The following is a 25,459-nucleotide window of genomic DNA, read 5'->3' on the forward strand; positions in this document are numbered from 1 at the left end:
AATGCAGAGCAATAAACTAATCTGTGTTATTTTTATTTCAGATAAGACACCAATCTTGATTTGCAGTGACAGTGGAAACACAGACACCAGATAAATTCACAGATACTGATGTATGATCTGAATTATTATGAACACATAGAACACAGATAGAAAATTGATTTTGAAATAGTGAATAGTGAAGGAAAAGCAGTCAACAAGTGTCCAGCATTCATGAGAACTCCATCAATATTACTCAAAAATGATTTTGATTTAAAAAAATTTGGTCAGTTCAGAATTCTCACACTTCCATCTGTGTTATTACTTAGTTTTGATGACTTTACTATTGTTCTAAAATGTGGAATCAGTAGGTGTTCTCAGCCACCTGGTAACTGCCTTAACGTTATTTAGTGCTGTGTAGTCTCTGCAGATAGAGATGCTGAGTAAATATTTTGAACAACATAAATGCATGAATATAAAACAGATAAGTTGGACAATAAATTATGATTGGATGAACACACACCTACAAACATTCTATATAAACGTGTCAAGTCACTAGCCTTGAACAGTATACCATTAGACTACTGAATGATAATACTTGGAAGGATTGTTTATTCTGATTATTACTAAAAATAAATGAAAATATTAAATGCACACTGTTGTCTTGTATCATATTGCTCTTGCTGCCGTTTTATAAAAGCAATAATCCACTCGAGTGGCAAGACTTTTCTGCAGTTAAAGAGGGTTTACTGTTTGATCTCATGGCTTATTGCTTATTATTCTAAAGCAACAACACCAGTCTAGACAGGCCTTTTGGGCAAGCAGAATGTCTCTTCACATAACAGTACAATTCCGAGCAGCATTACAGGAGTATTGTGAGATTTACAGAATAAAGTTACAGATGATTTAAAGTGATTTGATGCTATTGTTTTATGCTATTGGACAGAAACTTGTGAGTAGTAGTACAAAACAAAGGTCAGTTCTTAATGGGGTTCTGTTAGAACCACTGAAGCAACACGCATTCAGTTAGAGGAGTTTGTTCAATCAATGGCAGATGGGGGGGGGGGGGCATATAAAAAAAAAAGCTGTTTGAAAAGTCCTTACTGTTGCTATTCTGTTTGGTGACAGTAGTGCCGCAAAAGTGACACAGTTCACCTTTATACCAGTGTGCTCAGTATTGCTAATGTGTAATCAGTAATGTTTTATGCTGTGCTGGTCGATATGGCAGTTGTCTTGGACTTATACTGACACCGGTGTGGTGCAACATCATGCAATAGCAATAGTTTTTGATTAGTAATGCCGATGCACTCAGCCATGATTGAGGTTTCAGAAAAGGCAAGAGCACCATATAAAATAAAACAGCTTTTAATCGAATACTCATATAGGTCATATTCATCTTCATCATGTGAATGTTGGATTTTACACATACTGAATTTTACAGAAGTACAATTCATTTCTTTAGGGCTAAAACTTTCCATGAGGAAAAACTTACAGAGCGCACTTTTACATTGAAGTCATTAGTTTTCATACACACAGGTTGAAGTCATTAAAACCCACTTTTCAACCACTCTGAAGATTTAATATAAGCAAACTATAATTTTGGCAAGTTGTTTTTTTGTGCATGACAAATAATTTTTCCAACAATTGTTTACAGACAGACTGTTCAACTTTTAATTGACTATATCACAATTCCAGTGGGTCAGAAGTTAACTGTGTCTTTAAGCAGCTTGGAAAATTCTAGAAAATGATGTAAATCCTTTAGCCAATTAGCTTCTGATAGGAGGTGTACTGAACTGGAGGTGTACATGTGGATGTATTTTAAGGCCTACCTTCAAACTCAGAGCCTCTTTGTTTGACATCATGGGAAAATCAACAGAAATCAGCCAAGACCTCAGAAAAATAATTGTGGACCTCCACAAGTCCTGTTCATCCTTGGGAGCAATTTCCAAATGACTGAAAGTACCACATTCATCTGTACAAACAACTGTATGCAAGTTTAAACACCATGCAGCCATCATACCGCTCAGGAAGGAGTCAAGTAATTTTTATTTGTATAGCACTTTTCACAACACACATTGTTCAAAGCAGCTTTACAGAAAATCATGCTTTAACAGAAAATGAAACTGTAATATCTATAATGTCTTAGAGTCATCATTGTGTGGTTTGATAAAATACGATTGAGAATTGTGTTTAAAAATAAGTAATTAAATAATAATTGTATTTAGAAACCCAGTGAGCAAGCCGATGGCGACTGTGGCAAGGAACACAAAACTCCATAAGATGTTGGTTAATGGAGAAAAATAACCTTGGGAGAAACCAGACTCACTGTGGGGGCCAGTTCCCCCTCTGGCTAACATCATGAATATAATGCCAGTATTACTTAATTATGTATAGTGCAAGTCATGGTTTAAAATTAGTAAACTAAGTAAGTGTTAAGGGCCAGTGTTTATACAAAGATTTTGTATGAACTGTAAGATTAATGACTAATGTCTTTGAAGTTCATTCTGGATTAACTGCAGAAGTTCGCATAGATGCATTGTCCTGTGTTAATTGGCTGATGAAGGCTTTTGTTGGCAATTAATTGATAGTCTATGTATTCCATTATAAGAGTGTAGTCCATCACTAGACCAAGGTGATGCAGGCAGATATCAGTGAGGTGCATGTCAGTTCAATCGGCCGGTAATTCAGTGAGGTCTATCCTAAGTTCAATGTTCAGGCAAAGGCATATGATGTATCCCATGTCTTATGGTTGGAGTTGGCATCAGTTCATCCTCTGAAGTCCATTGTAATAGACTGAAGTGATATTTGGCTGGCAACGGCTGCATTTAGTCATCATCACTCAGAGACACTTAGCAGTGGAGTCCAACACGAAGCAGGAATGGAGCTGGATCCAGCCAGTTCTGGTGACCTCAGGATAGGAGTCCCGAGGTTGAGACAGGGATACAAATAGAATAATATCAGCACAGATGCCATTCAATTTATTGCAGAGTTATTGATCATGATCAATGTTTTTGGTTTCTGGTTCCTGCAGACCTAACTAAAGCAGCCTAATTGTGAGTTGATGGATAAATTAGGTGTATGCCTGGCTAAATATATGAGTCTTTAGTCTAGACTTAAACTCAGTGAGTGTATCTCTGTCCCGAACAGTGTTAGGGAGACTATTCCATAGGTTAGGAGCCAAATATGAAAAGGATCTACCTCCTTTTGTGGATTTTGATATTCTAGGAACTATTAACAGGCTAGAATTTTGTGATAGTAATGAACGTGATGGAATATAGCATGGTAGAAGGTCACTTAAGTACTGCGGAGCTAGACCATTCAAAGCTTTGCACGTAGTTAACAGAATTTTAAAATTAATACAAAATTTAAAAGGTAGCCAATGTGACGATGATAAAATTGGGCTAATATGATCATATTTCTTGGTTCTACTCAGCACTCTGGCAGCTGCATTTTGATCCAATTGAAGTTTATTTATTGATCTTGCTGGACATCCTCCCAGTAATGCATTACAATAATCTAGTCTTGAGGTCATGAACGCATGAATTAGTTTTTCGGCATCAGCAACAGAGAACGTGTCGTAATTTAGCAATATTTCTTAGGTGGAAGAATGCTGTTCTATAAACATTAGTAATTTGATTTTCAAATGATAGATTGGTATCAAATATACCACCTAACATAGTTGGCATAACAGTGGAAATTTATTCCATGAGTCCTGATAATATCTCCCAGTGGAAGCATATACAAGGAAAAAAGCAGAGGCCCTGAAACTGATCCCTGTGGCACTCCATACTTAACTTTTGTTTGCTTTGACAATTCCTCATTTACACAGACAAAGTGGTAGCGGTCTGCTATATAGGACCTAAACCATTCTAATGCAAGTCCACAAATTTCATACATAATTCTCTAGCCTATTCAAGAGAATGTCGTAATCTATTGCGTCGAAGGCAACACTAAGATCTAAAAGCACTAAAAGTGAAATGCAGCTGCAATCAGATGATAAGAGCAAGTCATTTGTAACTCTGATAAGTGCAGTCTCTGTACTGTGATGGGGCCAAAATCCTGACTGAAATTGTTCATATATACTATTTCACTGTAGAAATGAACACAGCTGGGAGGACACTACCTTTTCTAGTATTTTCAACATAAATGGGAGATTTGAAATCGGTCTATAATTAGCCAGTTCTCCAGGATCAAGTTGTGGCTTCTTAATAAGCGGTTTGATAACTGCCATTTTAAAGTTTCTTGGGACATGTCCTAAGGATAATGAGGAGTTAATAATATTAAGAAGAGGTTCTGAGATTACAGGGAATACCTCTTTTAAGAGCTTAGTTGGTATTGGATCTAACATACATGTTGTGGCTTTATGAGAATTATGAGACACTGTTTTCTGAGGTACTGTGACAGATGATTGCATAATTCCAATTTTATTTCTGATTATTTCAATTTTATCAGTAAAGAAATTCATTAAGTCATTACTATTGTGCTGTGACAGAATATCTGGTTCAGTTGAGACTTTATTCCTAACCAATTTAGCCACAGTACTGAATAAACACCTAGGATTGTTGTGGTTATTTTCTATGAGTTTGCTAAAATATGCTGACCTGGCAGCTTTTAGTGCCTGTCTGTAGCTACAAACACTATCCTTCCATGCACCGCACCATGGTACAATGATCACACTCATGCTCTCAAGAGAGCAGCTTGCAAGTGGAAGAATACAAAATTAGAGGTATTTCGCTGTTATATCTAGGTAATACAGTCTCTATATGTTGTAGTTTATGTGACCTGTGTGACGTCGCAAGGCAGATAGTCAGATACTATCATTATTAAGACTATAAGCCAAATTACTAGAGAGAAGAGCCGTCTCTCTTTAGCAGGTCAGGTCTACCCCAAAAGCTCTTCCAATTGTCTATAAATCCTATGCTATTCTCTGGACACCACTCAGGCATCCAGCCATTCAGTGACACTAATCTACTATAAACCTTGTCACCATGACGAACAGGGAGGGGACCAGAGCATATTACAGTATCTGACATCGTTTTTGCAAGTTCACGCACCTCTTTAACATTATCTCTAGTGATCTCCGACTGGCGAAGCCGGACATCATTAGTGCCGACATGAATAACAATTTTAGAAAATCTACATTTAGCATTAGCCAGCACTAGTACATTTGATCTGATGTCAGACGCTCGAACCCCGGAAATGCATTTAACAATAGTGACTGGAGTCTCTATTTCCATGTTCCTTACAATAGAATCCCATGACCAAGGCTCTTTCAACATGATTCTCTGTGGGTGCATCACTGAGTGGGGAGAATTGATTGGAAACCCTAACAGGAACGGGAGAGTGGTGTCACTTTGCTGAGCGAGTATGCTGCCGAGATGTCAACCAAACGCCCTGCTGCAGGGGCTCTAGAGCCGGAACCAAAGTGTGTGTGTTGCTCGTTGTACTACCCGCATCCGAAACAGTATCTACAATCTACAGTATCTTTCTCACTGACCTCCAATAGCATTTGGATGCATGTCTCTAACTCATTAAACTTATCTGTCAGCCTGACTAATTCCTTACATTTATCACATGTGAATCCCTCACTGCTGACGGAAGAAGCTAACATAAACGTGACATGCAATGCAAGAAGAAATAACATGAGCAGATGCCATGACTTACCGTGATTGTTTGTTGTTGTTGTTTGTTCCTGAGCGGTGAGGGTTTGAGATTGATGTGAATCCCTCACGCAATTGTTTGTTGTTATGGTTGTTCTTGATAAGCGTTGATTTGAGATCGATGAAATAATCCGTGTAACACAGAGGATAAAAATGGGTGTGCCCTGTAAAATGCACACAGTTTAATCATGATAAAAATAGAAAGCGGATGCACGTGGAAAATTCACGCAGTTGAATCGCGATTAGAGAATAATGTGGGGGAAAACCTGATGTGTGCTGAAAAATGGCAGATCTATCTAAACAGATAGATAAGCGATGCTAAAAAAGCTAGCAGGCTACAAACAGATTCCAGCTAGGCACCAGCAGCAACAGGTTAAATACACACAGATGAAAGAGTAGAAAAGCGGAAAAACCCGAAACACACGGTAAAGTGACAACGGATAAAACGATGAACATATGAGAATAAGCAATGCTAAGCAGGCTAGCAGGCTACAAACACTTGTGCATTCCGTCTCCTAGAGATGAATGTAGTTTGGTGTGAAAAGTGCAAATAAATCCCAGAACAACAGCAAAGGTCCTTGTGAAGATGCTGGAGGAAACAGGCAGACAAGTATCTATATCCACAGTAAAACGAGTCCTGTATCGACATAACCTGAAAGACTGCTCAGCAAGGAAGAAGTCACTGCTCCAAAACCACCATAAAAAAGCCAGACTACAGTTTGCAAGTTGACATGGGGCAAAGATCTTACCTTTTGGAGAAATGTCCTCTGGTCTGATGAAACAAAAATTGAACTGTTTGGCCATTATGACCATCGTTATGTTTGGAGGAAAAAGGGTGAGGCTTGCAAGCCGAAGAACACCATCCCAACCGTGAAGCATGGGGGTGGCAGCATCATGTTGTGAAGGTGCTTTGCTGCAGGAGGGACTGGTGCACTTTACAAAATAGGTGGCAACATGAGGAAGGAAAATTATGTGGATATATTGAAGCAACATCTCAAGACATCAGCCAGGAAGTTAAAGCTCAGTCACAAATGGGTCTTCCAAATGGACAATGACCCCAAGCAAACCTCCAAAATTATGGCAAAATGGCTTAAGGACAACAAAGTCAAAGTATTGGAGTGGCCATCACAAAGCCCTGACCTCAATCCGATAGAAAATTTGTGGGCAGAACTTTAAAAGCGTGTGTGAGCAAGGAGGCCTACAAACCTGACTTAGTTACACCAGTTCTGTCTGGAGGAATGGCCCAACATTCCAGCAACTTATTGTGAGAAGCTTGTGGAAGTCTACCCAAAATGTTTGACCAAAGTTAAACAATTTAAAGGCAATGCTACCAAATACTAACAAAGTGTATGTAAACTTCTGACCCACTGGGACTGTGATGAAAGGAATAAAAGCTGATGTAGGGCTTTACTGGTTGTTTAGATCAGTGTTACTATCAGAAATAATTGATAATTATTTCTTTAGTTATTAATTAATATTTTAATTAATTTAATCTAACTCATTAAAACCTCATATGGGGCTCCAGTAAATGTAGTGCGCTACTTTTAGGAGCGGGTTTGGTTATTAGCAATAATTAATAATTATCAAAGATAATTAATTATTAAAATCAATAGAACATTGATGAGAATCAATGTTAGTTTTTTTAATCCTTTAAATCAACAATTATCAAAGATAATCACTAATCATTAACACCGATGAAACATTAATTAAAATTAACACTAGCTTATTGATCATTCAAATTCAAAAATCATCAAAGATAATTATCAATTATCAAAAATCAATAGAATATTAATAAGGATTAATATTTACGGGGCACCACCCTGGAATCAGGGACTAATAACCAGATAGTATAACAGTCTCAATATTAGTTTGTTTTCTTAGGAAAATCGGCATCCGAAGAATATCGATTTTCGGGAAAAAACAATGAATGAAGGCTTGAATCCGAGCACTGACATCCCGTCAGCATGACACCGGTGTATGCAAAACAAACCAAAACACTTCTCTTTGTAATATAAACAAAAGTTTATTTATGCAGTAATATCAATTAATAATTAATACAATGCAGTCAATAAACTTCCGACTTACAACTACAAACTAAACAGTGATATGATTAGATATGGAAATCAAAATAATCCTATAGCACATGAGGGTGTGTGTGTGTAAGGAGGGACGTGCACAAAATGGTGGATGTGACTCTCGTAGAGAGTATGTCACACGAGACTTCCGGCCAGAGAATATGGCTGCGAATGTGGGCAGAGAGAAAACAGTCAATGGCGTCTACCAGTTACCGCATGTATCCGCTTGTACGATAGCTTAGGGACAAAGCTGAGCTTTATCACAAAGCTATCTACTAGCCAAAAATGTGTGCGTGAATGTTTGTGAGGGGTCGCGCGTGCGTGTGGTACGAGAGAGAGAGAGAGAATTAAGTGACGGTCTCAAAGCCGATTTTGCGATCGTGGGAGAGAAAGCAGCTGTTAGTTTATCACTCAGAGACGCGGTGGATGGCTCGTAAACCGTCCCGTGGTCTTTGATTCTTTAATGGATAAACTTAATGTGCCGGTCTCACCCGCGATGGCAGAAATGCACAACAGTCCAATGAGGTTAGACTACAATACAGCAAATCTCATTCGTGATAATTAATACCCTGAGTATTAATCGCAATGAGCGGACTCGGTGGTCCGTAAACTGTACAAGCAATAACCTTGATACACAAGAATAACACACTATAATATTCTATCTCTGCCCAGACGTAAACCTCTTACTTGAATCGCATGGGATGCAGAATGTGTGTTCATCTGTCCTTTAACTCCGACTCGGTTCCTCGAGGCTCGGGTGATGACGGGAGGCCGTTTCCTCGCTCTGTCGGAGGGCAGTATGGCTGCTGATTCTGCGACGTCGACTTGATTGAAGATGGAAGAGAAATCTTTTATCTCTTCACTTCTGCAGGCAAAACGGATGAAGATGCGGATTGATCGGCGATCTCCTTCGGATCCGTTAAGTGTGTTCGGTGGAACACAGAGTAATCTCAACTCGTCCAGCGAGATGAAGATTGTATGGCCACAGTTTCAAGTCAGATGTTACTTCCTTGTGCCACGAGGCTGCACCTGAGAGCAGCAATGAGCTGCGTCTACACGCGGCGAGCAAAGTTGCTGGAAGCAAATCCCGGAAGCATTTCAGTGGTATTTCTACTCCTGATGATGTCATGGTTGAGGTGCGTTCTGTTGTGTGCCTCATCCAATAGGAGTTGAGAGTTCGATCCTTTAGTGAGCAAGGCTTCATGGGATTTGTAGTCTGTTTTGGACTCCCTTTGTTTGATTTTGCCGTGATTTTTATCAGTAAAATTTATGACATGGTATGTGGGCCTGAGTTAGGTTTTACGACTGTACGATCTGAATACATGAGGCCCAACACTGAAATAAATAATTCTCTCTACTATTATTCTGACATTTCACATTCTTAAAATGAAGTAGTGATCCTAACTGACCTAAGACAGGGAATGTTTTCTACTATTAAATGTCAGGAGTTTAAATGTATTTGGCTATGGTGTATGTAGACTTCTGACCTCAACTGTATATATGCTGGGGCAAACATCCACTCTACAAAAATATACTGTACTTCTGAATTAGAAACATCAATTCATTCATGCCAACAGCATTGATTTTCTTTTGGCAGTTTTTCCTTTCTTAGAACTGTTGCAGCAAGAGAAGCCCAGCGCTAGCACTCTCTTATCTAGAATAGAAAATCTTAAAACACAGATGTCATTTAGTCCTTATATTTTTGATACATCGATTACATTTGCATTTATGCATTTGGCAGATGCTTTTATCCAAAGCGACTTACAGTGCACTTATTACAGGGACAATACCCTTGGATCAACCTGGAGTTAAATGCCTTGCTCAAGGACACAATGGAGGTGGCTGTGGGGATCGAATCGGCAACCTTCTGCTTACCAGTTATGTGCTTTAGCCCACTACGTCACCACCACCGCCATTACATAACAAAATATCAAACCAAGTGCCATTTCCTTTATAGAAAAATAGCACGAGCATTATTCTCAAGTAACACATTTCACACAAATACGTTTTTTAGGTCTGAAATGATAAAATACTGTTAAATGTGGCTAGGAAATGACTTCCACATGCACTAAAAATCACCCTGACACCAGCTGGTTAAAATTTATTTCAAATGTGGTTCAGGAAATGTTCTGAGGAAAACTCTATGATCATTGTTTGCCTTTCAGATATTTTTAAGTGAGCCCCAAGTGTTCAACCACTGTATATAATAGTTAATAAATGAGCACATTTTATACAGTATTTACCCAAACACGGAAGTAATTTGAATTTATCTTAGCTTACATGAAGCTTTACTTTGTTTACTACACTCATTACAAAACAATATGTTGTTTATCAGACTCAAATTGTGACAGAGTGATTCAGTAAGCATGAGGAATCATTTTCACACATGAATTGGCCACCACAGAGTCCTGAACTTAACCCCATTGAAAGTCTTTGGGATGTGCTGGAGAAGACTTTACGGAGTGGTTCGACTCTCCCATCATCAATACAAGATCTCAGTCAAAAATTAATGCAACTCTGGATGGAAATAAATGTTGTTACATTGCATAAGGTTGTTGAAACAATGCCACGATGAATGTGCCGTAATCAAAGCTAAATGCAGTATTGATGGCATTGAGTCGAACCACCCAGTAACGTTTTCTCCAGCACATCCCAAATACTTTCAATGGGGTTCAGCTCAGGACTCTGTGGTGGCCAATTCATGTGTTAAAATTATTCCTCATGCTCCCTGAACCACTCTTACAATTTGAGCCCGATGAATCTTGGCATTGTCATTCTGGAATATGCCCGTGTCTTCAGGAAAGAAAAAATCCACTGATGGGATAACCTGGTCATTTAGTACATTCAGGTAGTCAGCTGACTTCATTTTGTTGCTGCATAACATTGCTGAGCCTAGACCTGACCAACTGAAGCAACCCCAGATCATAACCATTATTTAAATCCAAAGGGCGAATTTGTTTTTGGCCAGGTAGTGTATATTATATGCAATTACACAAACAATAAGGGAATATCCCAATAAGGGAATTAACAGTGATTCCCTTATTTGGACAGTAAAATTTGATGGGAATTTAAAGTGCCCAATAATCATGGTTATCACAAATAACTGCGATCAAAAATGTATTTAATAATCGCTATAGGCCAAGGAATGTGCATACTGTATCTTATGTCACCATTTCTTTTGTTTTCCATGTTCATTTGAAATGGTCCTGCAGTGGGACAAATTACTTTTTAAGAGATCGAAGGTCATAAAAACCGAATTTATAATAATTATAAAAGTTTTAAATAGTTTTAGATGGAGCAAAGTAGTGGTATTCCATTAGTGTTTTTTTATTTTTTATTTTTTTTAAACCACTGCTTTTGAAAACACTCTTCTATTTATAAAGTTTAAAGTTATTATTAATATTAACAAATTAAATTAAAACAATATAGCCTTCAAGTGTTTCTGAAGTAAACACTGCTTCAAGCTTTTCAAGTAATTATTCAAAAACCTGTAATAAAACAGAGAACGGAGTCAACAGTACTCTATAGTTTTCAGTAACAGCAATAATTAAACATTTAAAATCGTAATATAAAAACATTTCAAAAGTAATCTAATGCAAAATAAAACTACTTTAATTATTGACATTAACTGTGTGATTATTAGATATACATTAATTTATTGGGCTTACAGCTACTATAGATCTCCCGCCGAGGACAGTGAGTGCTTTTCTCTTTTTCTTATCAATACTGCTGTTTAATTAAAATTAATGATAGGCTTATAACAGATAGCAGCAGGTCTATTAGGCTGCATTTACACATAAACATTTTTGTTCTGTCTGCTTAATACATTAACCGTTGTTTTCACATTAATATGACATCAAGATGGGCATTTTGACCAAGAAGCACATTTGACTCTTTCACTGTTCTCTATACAGCATGCGCAGACATGCACGTGAGCGTTTGAAAGCAGTTGACAGTAGTTAAACAGCATGCAGGTATTGCCAGAAATCAGTGACAAATAAAACACTGAACTGAGTAGAGATTCCATGGCACCCTTCAGTTTGTGATCCACTGGAGTAGAGCATGAAAACTAGTATTTCATGTCAACATGCTGTCATAAGAATATGAAACACAGTCTTTGTGTAATTCAATAACTTTCTGTGAGACAGAAATGAGATAACCAGAGGAAACAGATGTCCCTTCACATAATACAGACCTAAAATCATTATGCATAACATCTGTATATTCTGTCCATCACACGCATCTCTATAGAAACCTTGATTTACATTTTGCTGACATAAGTGCTCCAAAACAGGACGTTTTAATGTTTAAGATAATGCATTGTGTTGATGGGAAAAGCTGCTCTACTGGCACCACAGATTCCTTGTGTGTTGACATCCTCAGTCAGAGAGAGGTTTGAGTGGAAAACTAAGAAATGAGAATTCATCAAGACCAACTTTGAATGTAGGCTTTAATAACCCTTGCCTGAAAGTTGACAATAGTTTGAGGTCAGCTTTGGTTGCTATGGTTTTGCTATGTGGTTGCTAAGGAGGTAGTTAGTAGGGCATTGCGTGGCAGTCACTAGTTACTGGTTTTTGGGTTGCTGCAGACATCAGCTGCTGGGAAATGACCTCTGACCTGTGCTGGCACAAGTCAATGTACACGTGTGTGTGTGTGTGTTTGTGGAGGGATGAGAGACAGCCTGACTTGATGTCTGGAGATGTAATCAGATGCAAAGAAGGAAACAATCTACGACACTTTCAGGTAATAGTCACATCGTAGTGACAAAAACTCCCAACTGCACAATTCAAATTTGGCAGAGCCAAACACATGACAATGGCTGGAATGTTTCACAGCCTAATTTGACCTTATTGTTGTGTTGATGACTTGAACACATTTCACCTCCTGCTTGAAGTGGCTTATAGCTTAAACTACTTACACCATAACGGTGATGACAAAAACCTTCATTATAATCACAATGTTTATTGTTCCTACAGTGCTGGAGACACAGTCTCACCTTCAGAGAAGAATTCACCCAAAATTAAAATTGTCAGTATTTACTCACCCTCATGTTTTTTTCCAGATCTGTATGCTGTTCTTTTTTCCAGTGGAACAAATAAGTAGAAATTTTTTAAAGAAAAGGGGAGGAGTTTTCAGAGTGCAGCTCTATTTTAATGTGACCAGGTTTTTCAAGCTTACCAAAAAAAAAAAAAAAATCAGCTAAAAGTAGTCAATTTGATTAATGCATTACATTCCAAGTCTTCTACAAGTCTTCTGAAGACATATGATAGCTGTGAGCTTCAGTGGAGGGCAAGATTATCAGTGAATAACAAATTACATTTCAGTTTGTTCCTCACACAAAGCTATCGTATGACTTGGAATATAGTGCACAAGTTGCAAAAACTCCTTTATTGTGTTTTTTTATGGTTCTGTTTTGCTTTTTTGTCCTTTTAGGAGCTTGACAGACAACTGGGGTCGTATAGTTGAGCGATGAAAATATGCTTCAAAAATTTCAACTTTTGTGCATATGATTATAGTAAATTATGACAGAATTTTCATTTTTAATTTCCATTATTTCTTTAGACGGCCATGTGAAGACTAAAGAGCAACATGTGGTGCTATCAGAGCATTGTATGAGAATTATTTTCAAGACAATTAGGCGATAATAGAATAGAATATATTCTGATATATTTTAATGTATTATTTTACACTTATCAAAGAGATAATGCAACAAATCTAGACTAGGATTCATTACTTCCACACCGAAATGTCATTAGACACAACTTGCTTTCAAACACATAGTGAGCTACATATAACACGTGTATTTTCTTAGGCACTAACTGAGTCTAAACAGATGCACAAGTTACAGAATTTCAGCAGTACCCCCAAATTATATGATCAAACTCATACTGTTCATGTGTTATACATGCTATAGTTTACTTCCACGTTTCTTCTTTCTCAAATAAATCAAGTCAATCACAGAAACATCAGCGCCACCTTGAGTAATGTATACATGTATGTGTACGTACATATGAGATACTGACAATTCACTATTGTCACACTGAAAATCAACATGATATAGGCAAGTAATCATTAGTATGAATATAGTATTTATTTGTCTTGTATTAAACAAAGAAATAGATATCCTGTGATAATAAACTTGTATATACTGCATATATGTAAAAATCATAAGAATATAATTTATGGAAGAGCAAAAAAGTTACACTATTACACACCTAGGGTGTTTAATGACCCTATACACTTTTGGTAATTAAGCAGTTGTTAAAATGATAAGAATCGTATTTTTATTTTATTACACTATTCAGAAAAGAAAGATTGAGGAATACTAAAGAGTGTGGGCATAATTTCAAAAAATGGATGAGGTACAGGGGGTGGAATGATGTCCCGGGTCACTAAACACCCGAGTTATGCATTAAAGGGTTAAACTAATTCTGATTTGTTAACATTAAGTTAGTGTTACTGTAGTCTTGTTAAACTATAACAAGCTTTCTGATGCCCGATTTTGTCTGGACACCATAATAACACACACACTTATGAATGTGTTATAACAGCTTTAATAAACAGTCTTTGATTAGGGATTATATGAAAGCCTTTGATGGTATATTGTTACTATAAACGCATTAAAACATTCCCTTCTGCTCCACTATAAGCAGCTGGTTCGTTTCAGATTATAAATATACATATATATATATATATATATATATATATATATATATATATATACATATACACACATACACACACACACACACACACACACACACACACACACACCAATCAGCCACAACATTAAAACCACCAACCCACATCTCAGAATAACATTCTGAGATTATATTCTTCTCACACAATTATACAGAGTGGTTATCTGAGTTACCGTAGACTTTGTCAGTTCAAACCATTCTGGTCATTCTCTGTTGACCTCTCTCATCAACAAGGTGTTTCCATCCGCAGAACTGCTGCTCACTGGATGTTTTATAATTAATTTTATAATTTTTTATAATTATATTTATTTATCACACATTATACATTTGCACATATACAGTGAAATTCTTTTTTTCACATATCCCAGCTAAGCTGGGGTCAGAGTTTTTGTTTTTGGCATCATTCTGAGTAAATTCTAGAGACTGTTGTGTGTGAAAATCCCAGGAGATCAGCAGTTACAGAAATACTCAAACCAGCCCATCTGGCACCAGGTGGTTTTAATGTTATGGCTGTTCGGTGGATATATACCTCGTAACATGATTTGTTTAACTGACATCTGGTAAATATCACTCCACAGCTGGCATTAAAGACCTTGGAAGATTGTGAAGTAAATTCATGTTTACTGAAAGATACTTTCATTGATGTTATGCCTGAAATCTGAAGTTTCTCATTGTCACCGCGACTATTACAGTGATGAGGATCACCGCAGTGACATGAGCCTCGTCTTCAGGGGCGGGTTTACGATTTCTGAGGCCCCAAGAAACCGACCAAGCTGGGGCTCCATTTTGAAAATTTTTGCTTAAAAAATGACATAAAATATATTTTAAATCATAATTTTAAATTCATTCTATCAACCATTGTAGCCAAGTATATTCAAAATGTTTAATGAAATAAGATAATTAATACATGTTTTCCAGTTTTTCCACAATACAGTAATAAAAAAAGCTATATTTACCTACATACATTTATACAAAACATTTTTTTTGAACAGGGTGTGCAAAACCAACTACTTCACCAGTAACATTTTGGAATTCAGTTGTTATTTATTAATTTTATAACCCAACAAGTATATATTGTTTTCCAGTTTGCCATTATAATATGACACAGTATTATTATTACTTTGAGGATTTGTTGTATACAATAGTAATATATTCCTGTCTTTACTTTCACCTGGAGTTTATATTCTGATGCTGAGGCTGTATTTTATGTAGGCAACATTCATAACTAACAATAAACATACAAAGCACGACGGCCCCTCAGCACACTAGAGCAAAAGGAAATAAAACATTGCCGTTTATCAAGCGCTGAAATTTGCTTGTTGCAGAACAATCTGGAATAATTGTAACAGCCCCCTCTTTGCAACCTGAACTTGTTCAGAACGTTAAATCTTTGTGACACCTGTGCTAAAAAAAAAAAAAAAGCCTCATTTCTGAAACCTGAAGCTCTTATTAACTTGACATAGTGTCTAAAAATGTGCCAGTCCTGCGGGAGACACTGAAGAAACAGCGAGACGCGGTGCAGCAGGTATGGACGTTCGTCCAGCGCGTGTTTACACAGGAAAACAATGGCAAAACAGAACAGACGTAGGCAAAAACACTTTCGGTGTGAACAGCCCCTAACTCATCCGTTTGCGCGTATCTATGAGTGAGAGCGCGTGCGCGAAACAATTTCGGACGGCCTATATATTTTTTCATAAATTACAAACCCGAACCCTACATATAAAAAAAACCTCAGCTGTCCCGACCCCAGCGGCTTCTAACGTGAACCGCTCCAAGAGCGCTTACAACCGCGTATTCGCGCGTGTACCCAGAACAACATGTCACCCCTCAAGCATTTTTTGCGGAGCTTTCCTACCGGGGCGGGCGGGCGACCACCCGACGTCCGGGGCCCCAATTGCGTGGTTTGCGTGGTGGTTAAAACCGCTACTGCTCGTCTTCACCCACAACGTGCAGCACAACTTTATTGACTAACAGTGCGAGTCTCCGTGAAAACCGACGCAGTCTCAAACTTATCAGTCACTTCCACTCAAGGCTCCCCACTGCGTTTCTTACCGGTTTTGAAGCGGAGGTCTTCGTCGTCCTCGGAGCCGAACTCTTTCATCAGAGACACGAACAAGATGCCGAACGCGTTCTGGATCCCGAACACCGAACCGTTGCACCACATAGCGGCCAGCATCACCACCCAGCCCCATCCGCCCTCGGGGGGCTCGAACTCTGCTGGGCCGGTCTCTGGGGCTTTCTCGTCGCTCAGGGCGAGTTTACTGCCCCCGTTCTCGCGCTTCACCTCAGACTGCTCCCCGTCCACCTCAGCCGCCTTCGGCGCGGTGACTTCCTTCGCGTCTGATTCGCTCTCAGTCATGCTGGTGTCCTCGGTCATGCCCGAATCAACGGCTGTATTTCTAATGACAGCTCAGGGATGCGTGCGGTCCTGTCAAAAGTCAAATTGAAACTAAACAAACATCTCCAGACTTCTTCCAGAAGTCAGTCAGTCTGCTCTTGCTGCTGTTGCAATAACGTATAAATATAGTTTGAGCTGGAAGAGGCGGGGCTACAAGCACACTGTCTGAGAATGGATCAAACTGAATCTCCATCAAGCTCCTGAAGTTATCGTAATTCTGCATTGGCACACGCTTAATGTGCGCTATATGTACAATAATGTAACACACTGACACATAGTTTAGCCAATAAAACTCTTTATTATTGAAAAAAAAAAAATGCACAACTTGAATGAATAAATCTGTCAAAAAACAACCAGCTCTCCAGTACAATGGCAGTACTGTATTTCTGACTAAATCACACAATAGAATCCAGCTGCAGCTGAGTTGAACACGATAGAGACTCCAGCAATCCTGCAGCTGGACTGCATTAAGACTACATCAATTAGTCTACGTCACAGCCATCTCACCCTCAACACACTGACGCCCTTTAGTGGAGAAGTAAACTCTGCACACACGGCCCAAAATAACACGAGCTTCGAACGTACTGTCCACATGGCTTTCACAATGCGACTAACTGATTACTAGCAGACAAATATCACAGAAAATAAGTGTCCTGAGAAATCCCTCCTGAGCGGCCCGCTAATTAGAAGCGCTCACTGCATGTCAATCATTTTTGCGCGTCCGCCAAAGTTCCTTTCAAGGCAATCCACTCAGTCGCTATCTTTGGAACACTCCCTGGCAGCTTTTTTCTATGGATACAATCGGCATAAAAGTACAGCTCCTATCTACTTGAATGAGGGAAAGACCAAAATCTCCAAAACGGTAGGTCAAGATTACGATCAAGACCATATTTCAAATCAGAAGTAAAATCTGACAACACTGGTATCATAAATTGTGCTTCTTAAGCTCAAATCATGAAAAAAAAAAAAAAAAAAAAAATGCTATTTTTCAGGAGGGTCCACCTAATACTCACGAGCTCTCAAGATGACAGACAGGCATGTCTGTATCTAAAAGGTGATTGGCTCTTTTACCTGTAAGGTCGTGTCTCCACCAAAGCGTTTTTTGGCTGTCTCGTTTGGAAGGATGCGTCCTCCGGAGGTCGCATTTGTCGGCCGCATAGGTCATCGAGGCTGTCTCATTTTTTTTTTTTTTTTTTTTTTTTTTTTTTATTGTTTTTTCTTTTTCTTTTCTTTTTTATCTATTGTCAATGCCTTTTATGTATATGCACTTATATTTATACAATTGTTAACCTTTTTTGCATTCCCAATAAAAAAAAAAAATAATAATAATAATGAAACGAGACAGCCTCGATGACGTATACGGCCGACAAATGCGACCTCCGGAGGACGCATCCTTTCAAACGAGACAGCCTTTGTCAGCTGAAAATGCCAGGCGCTCTTCTGAAAAAGCCCAGCTGGGAGCGCTTGAGAGCACTTTGGAGGCGCAGCATTTTTTCAGCTGAGACGCTTTGGTTGCTATGATACGGAATATCCGCGGAAGTAATGTGTTGCAAGTACCTCATTTGGCAGATAGTTTGTATTATTATCAACAAGTGAATGTAAAAATGTCAGCACAAGGTAGAGTACTTTCTCTGGCCCTTGCTCTAGATGAAGGGAAGGCTGAAGCTTTATTTTTCATTTTAATATTGTGGAAGTCAGGGAATGCCATCTGGTACAGACATGAAGAGACCAGCAAACTTCTCCAGTTCAGTCGTTGTACAGGTAGGATGTTACGGTTGGTCGGTGTGGTATTTGTCCCACCCCTCCTCCAGTGTGATTGGATAGCTGGGTAAAAAGTGGCAGTGACGAGCGCTGTGTTTTACCCAAAGTTGAACATTTTTCAACTCTCGGCGACCAGAAGAAAAAAAACGGCAAGCGTGCAGCGCTCAGCATGGAATAGACGCTCGACACCTCGTCACGCTGCTGGCTTTTTTAAATACACGGCACTCCCATTGCAAACAATTGAAAAAATACGCTGGCCTCAAGAAAAAATGCTTTGGTGGACACACGGCCTTAGGCGGGACTTCCTTTTCTACATACGCCATATAGAATGCAACAGTCTGGTTCCGGAAGTAAAAAATCCCATTAAATTTTTCCATAGACAAATTAATTTTCAGCGATAACTTATAAACATTTCAAGACAGACCTACCATGAGTGCCGAGGTTGTTCATCAATGATATATGCTTCTGTTGAAGCCATCTGTCTGCATTGTTTCAACTTCTTTGTTTAAAAATAGTGTTTTATAGCAGAATTCCTGGTAAACAACTTCATTACCCATGGTACATTAGAGAACACTTCACCAGTCAGAGAACTGTGACCAACACCTGGAAGAGAGCACTCACTCCCATGATGCACTGAGTAACATAATCGAGTCGGTCTCCCTACACCCTTAAACTACTTATCTAATTGTACATATCTGAATATTTGATAATAAACTTAAAATATATTGTTTCTATACTTATAATCATAATATATTCTCATTGTTTTTTATTCAATTACATAATTAACAATGCTTCATGGGATTGTTGTTTGTACTCTCGTGAAAGACAAAAAGTACACAGCCTTGTACGTTTGTCTTTTTGTCTGATTTTCAAATACGTTTTGGCTTTAAAACAAAGTTTGTGATGTTGTGATTCACCTCGGAGCTGGTTGGTTTGGTTAATTACTTGCAACTCTTTTATGGAGGATTTTATGAGAGGCCTATGCAAAGAATTAATGTGAAAAATACTTCTGGAACCCAGGCATTGAATAAGTGGGTGGGGCATTGTTGCGCTGTATTGGGACTTCCAATTTCTCCTATTGATTTTAATACAAGTGCTCCTTGTCGGGCTAAATAGTCTCTGGCATCTGCATTTGCTGACAATGGGTTGGCTGACATATCTTTGGAGGGCACCTCTCATACCTGGTTTAAATCGCAATGTAAGAACAATAGTATGACCCTCTTTTTTTATCTGATAAGATGTAAGGAGTGGTGGTGGCGTAGTGGGCTAAAGCACATACCAGAAGGTTGCTGGTTCAATCCCCACAGCCATCACCATTGTGTCCTTGAGCAAGGCACTTAACTCCAGGTTGCTCCAGGGGGACTGTCCCTGTAATAAGTGCACTGTAAGTCACTTTGGATAAAAGCATCTACCAAATGCATAAATGCAAATGAGCAAATCAGAGATAAACAGTGTCTAAATAAAAATATGAGTGACTGTTGTAGAACTTTTAACAATTTCTACCTCACTTGAAAATGTGCTAAATAAGGTTAGCTAGGAAACACTTTATTATTATTGTGTTGTTGTTGTTGTAACTCCAAAACTCCATGACACAATCCTAGCACTTAGCCACCAAACAAAAAGTGGGAACAAAATCACATTTGCTTTGATTTACAATTGTTTCACTGAAAGGAGGGAACAAGACACTGTGTCAGTAGCTGACGCTATGGAATCACCTCGCGCTTCTGGTGGATGGCAGCGGCAAAGGCTCAATGACAGTGCATCCCTCCTCCCTCCCGGGTTTCGGCACCAATATAATGGGGTAAAGGATTGGCAAGGAGGCGGCGGGAACCGGCTAAACAGTCAACGTAAAGCTTAACGCTAAAACTCAACATAAAACAAACATAAACTAACGCAGACACACATGCAACACGGCCGCGTGCATCTCTCTCTCTCTCTCTTGAACTGGCACCTCCGGCTCATCTTTATCCCCCTGCCGGCTGATTTGCCCGATCCAGGGCCGGCCGTGTGTCCTCACGGCCCTCCTCCTCATCACAGAGCCATATACCATAACACCATGCTACTAGTAGTAAAAAGCGTAGTGGTAATGGCATAGAATTGGGGTTAGTTCACCCCCATGATGTGAAGCTGGCTAGGATGGGCCAATCACAGTTGTTTATTATTACTGGATGAGGACATTTATAATAGTTTTATAAATACTGCTGAGGTGGATTTCCATTCACAGGTATGAATCCTTGCAATTATCAGTTTCTATTAAAAATACTATCCAGAGGGGGGGCCTGGGTATCTCAGCGAGTAAAGACGCTGACTACCACCCCTGGAGTTCGCGAGTTCGAATCCAGGGCGTGCTGAGTGACTCCAGCTTGGTCTCCTAAGCAACCAAATTGGCCCAGTTGCTAGGGAGGGTAGAATCACATGGGGTAACCTCCTCATGGTCACTATAATGTAGTTCGCTCTCGGTGGGGCACGTGGTGAGTTGTGTGTGGATGCCGCGGTGGATGGCGTGAAGCCTCCACAAGTGCTATGTCTCCGCGGTAACGCGCTCAACAAGCCACATGATAATATGCGCGGGTTGACGGTCTCAGACGTGGAGGCAACTGAGATTCGTCCTCCGTCACCCGGATTGAGGTGAGTCACTACGCCACCATGAGGACTTAAGAGCGCATTGGGAATTGGGTGTTCCAAATTGGGGAGAAAAAGGGGAGAAAAAATAAATAAAAAAAATACTCTCCAGAGTATAAATGTCTCCAATATGATATGAAACGTTATGAGATTTAAATACAAAACAGCACGTTGACGGTGCTGACACGTAGTACCTGTTACTTTTCTCAGCGCTGTCTAGGATGGGCCAATCACAGTCATTTATTATTACTAGACGAGGATTTTAATAGTAGTTCTATAAATACTGCTTAGGCAGATTTCCATTCACAGGTACGAATCCTTGCAATTATCAGTTTCTATTAAAAATAACTATACAGTGTAAAATGTCTGCAAATAGATATGAAACGTTCTGAGATTTAAATGCAGATGCTTGGAGTATTCTATTTCCAGAGCATCAAGTGCACTCTTCAGGAATAAAACTTTGTAGGACACAGTCAGTGGCTGACAACATGTGCAGTTTCGGTCTGTAGGTCTGTTCCCCACACAAAACTATGGTATGAATTTTGAAAATTTGAAATATCATGAGTCATATGTGGAGTCAGTGGAGATGTTAGTGGTGTCCATAGAAAAATGATCAGTTGATTTTCTGGGTGAGGAAAGCAGACAGGCAGGTGTTTCAGGTAGGTAAGAATTGTAATTTTCTGAAAGGGTTAATGTTTCTGAATGTTTGACATAATACACAGTGTATAAATATTTAGGAGTTTGCTATGAATATGATTTTCTATTTATCTGTGCATTAATTTGAACTGTTATTATGCACTGTGTAATGTGTTGTAATTAAACAATCTTTTGATCATAAATGGTTTGGAGACTCTTAATGTAGTACAAGGATGTGCTGGTGACTGACAGGGTATTGGCCTATACTGTAGATGTTAATGATGCACTCCTGTTGTATTTACAGCATAAGGATATTGTATGCTTTCATTATTTTCCAGTGTCAGAACTAGATAGATAGACAGACAGACATGCAGTCTCCATAGCTCTGGCTCAGAATGCCAGAATGTACCTCAAAGCCTGTGACAGCAGATCTGTCCTCAAAGGAATTTCCCATGGGGAAACATCTAGCAGGTCTACCATCTCTGGGAACCAGTGGATATTGGGCCATTTTGAAGCGACTAGCAACACTGTTTCCTTGTCTTCCAGTATCTTGCACAATAGGTGATGTAGCAAGTAGATGGGGGGAAATGCATATTTGCGTTTTGCTGGTCATCTGTGAGCCATGGCATCCAAGCCTAATGGAGCTTGTGTCATGGAGATCCATAGGCGGCAATGCGCGGTCTGTGGGGAGGCAAACAGACCCACCTCGACTTCCACGATTACCTCCCAAATGCTCTGAACTGACTGAGGGTGGATTCTCCATTCCCCGGCCCTGGGACCCTGCCATGAGAGTAAATCTGCTCTGCTGTTGTGCTGCGCACTGGGTATGACCTCCTTGTCGACTGATATATGCTACAACTGAAGTGTTGTCCACAGGAATCAGAATGTGACACCCTTGTACGTCTGGTCAGAAAGCTTTCAGAGCCAATAGTCAACAGTTCCAGGCGGTTTATGTGCCACATAGTTAATTAACCTGTCCATGTATCAAATGTTGGGTGCACAGGGCTCCCCAGCCGGCTTTGGACACGCCCGTGGTGACAAGTTTGCATCTGATCATCTTGGTGAGTGTCAAGAGAGTTAAGGGGCTTAAGCACACAGTATACTTTGGTTTTGACGTGAACGCTTAGTGTCTGTGCACAGTTGAACGCAAAGCCTTTCAAAGTAAGCTCCATTTGACTGTGCACACTTAAACAGGTGATTGGCACATGCACACTACGACTGCAATGAGATACAGGGCTATTTCTCAGTTTAGATCCATAAAGATGTCTTCATATTCCTTCAGACTCAAATGATAAAATCCAGGTCTCTCCTGCCCTCCTCACAAACGCACTTTTGACATGACACGAGACAGGAGCCATCACCATCTTGAACGGAGACTTCCTGAGTCTCCGATTCAATGGTCTCAAGTCCAGTATGGGCCACAATCCAAAGCTCTTTTTGGCAGTCAGAAAATAATGGCTATAAAAGCCTTTCTGCTCTTCACCTGTCAGTGCGCTCTCTATTGCATCTTTGGTCAGGAGAATCTGTACCTCCAAGCTTAGAACTGGCATGTCAATGGCACGGTGGAGGAACACACGGCATGAAGTGTGACGGACACTTTATTAACTGCCCCCTCTCTGGATCATGTTCAGTACCCAGCTAGAGGGCACAAACTGTGGTTTGAGTGCAGCCTACCCTTGGGGGGCAGACGCTCAGAATAACCAGGTTAAAGCTGGAAATTTGCCTGTTTTTGTGAACTAGTTTGTGCCTCGAGCAACTGCAGCAAGGTTCACAAACTTTATTTGGTTGAGACAAATATTTGGCACAGAGCCAACAAAAATAGACATTTGGTCTCGATCCGAGAGGAATGCTGGGGGGACAAAGAGAAGTGTTCCAAACCATCCGAAAACGTTTGGCCCGCTCAGAAGGAACTTTTCCACTGGTACGAGTTCCAGAAAGCACCACTTGCCACTTGTTTGCAGGCCGCAGGGTTTGCTTCCTTACTGGCAGCTCTGTCTCAACTCTAGGGGAAAGCAGAAGGTTAGGCATGGCAACACTCTGACGCAAGCGAACCTGATTAAAGAACTACTCCGCCTTGGCATGATGTTTATAAGCGATTGTTTCTTTGCCGATTGGAACATCTCGGTGATAACATCAAAAGCGTGACCAAAGAGGCCCTGCTGACACACTGAGGCATCAAGCAGCATGGCTTTGTCCCCATCACTCAAATCTGACATATTTAGCCAAATATAGTGCTCAGGGGACACCAGGCTACCCATAGATCTGCCGATGGCCTGGGCAGTGATCTTGGTTGCCTGAAGCGCCAGATCTGTGGTGTGACACAGCTCGTGGAGGGACTCAGGGTCAGTACCATTCTCATCTACACTGATGATCCAAAACATAATGACCACTCACAGGTGAAGCGAATAACATTGATCATCTCCTAACAAGGCCACATGTCAAGGTCTGGGTAGATTACATGGTAAGCGAAAAATCAGTCCGTGAGGGCAACGAAAGTTATCCTGTCCGGTTTGAACGACATAAGGTCTACTGTGGCACAAGTCACAGTAGAAAAATTTTAATGATGGTTACGGGAGGAATGTGTCACAACACAGAGTGCATCGCACCCTGCTGCGAATGGGGCTGCATAGACGCAGACCGGTCAGAGTGCCCATGATGAGCCCTGTCCACCGTCGAAAGCGCCTGCAATGGAACTGGACCTTGGAGCAGTGGAAGAATAATAATAATGCACCCTGCCACACTGCATACATTGTTCAGGAATGGTTTGAAGAACATGATGAAGAGTTCAAGGTGTTGCCCTGGCCTCCAAATTCCCCAGATCTCACTCCGATTGAGCATCTGTGGGATGTGCTGGACCAACAAGTCTGATCCATGGTGGCTCCACCTCGCAACTTACAGGACTTGAAGGATCTGCTGCTAATGTCTTGGTACCATATATCACAGGACAACTTTCAGGGGTCTTGTAGAGTCCATGCCTCGGCAGGTCGGCACTGTTTTGGTGGCATGCGGAAGACTAACAGCATATTAGGCTGGTGGTCATAATGTTTTGGCTCATAGGTGTAAGTCCTTCAGCAAATCCCCCTGGTAGGCCTGTGTAGCATGGTTTGCAGAGCTGCACCAGCCTGACTCGCTGAAGTGTAGGCCTTATCCAACTGCGTGGATGTACATGACTCTCTCGACTGCCCAAACGAGACCCTCAATAAACTCAGTTGATAAAGCGGTGTTTTCCACCGCTTGATGGGAAATACAGACACTCCGTTCATCAGCTCCATGTAACCAGGTCTCAGCATCAGTGGACTTCAGCAATATCTCATCACCTCTTTATCCTCACTGCCAAATGGGATCGAACCATGCACATCAGTCTTAGGGCAGCTCATCACAGGTGAACCACATGGGAGAAGACGCTTGCCATGGCCATCCCCCCAAAAATTTGGTATCTCTGTCTTAAAGATCTTAGAAATAATATTATTTCACGTTTTACACTTTTTATCTGCAACTAAATATGGGTCTACCAATAGGTTGAGAAAACACTGCAAACAGTGACATGCATGGTTGCAGAGAAATCCACTAAAAACAAAAGTCCTCTATAGAGGTCACAGTGCACATAGACCTTATTCACAGTAGCATCAT

General features: G+C 40.0%; 1 protein-coding gene across 1 annotated transcript in view; it reads right to left on the reverse strand.

Moving 5' to 3' along the window:
- The window catches only part of LOC127415831 (monocarboxylate transporter 10-like), an 85,203-nt gene extending 68,282 nt beyond the window's left edge, over positions 1–16,921 (reverse strand). Inside the window, exon 1 of the mRNA XM_051654811.1 lies at positions 16,465–16,921. Within this exon, the coding sequence (XP_051510771.1) occupies positions 16,465–16,789 (325 nt within the window). The 5' untranslated portion in view covers positions 16,790–16,921. The remainder of the gene's footprint in view (positions 1–16,464) is intronic.
- Between the last annotated feature and the right edge of the window lie 8,538 nt (positions 16,922–25,459).

This window comes from Myxocyprinus asiaticus, chromosome 25 (genome assembly GCF_019703515.2).
Source record: "Myxocyprinus asiaticus isolate MX2 ecotype Aquarium Trade chromosome 25, UBuf_Myxa_2, whole genome shotgun sequence".
Taxonomy (NCBI): Eukaryota; Metazoa; Chordata; class Actinopteri; order Cypriniformes; family Catostomidae; genus Myxocyprinus; species Myxocyprinus asiaticus.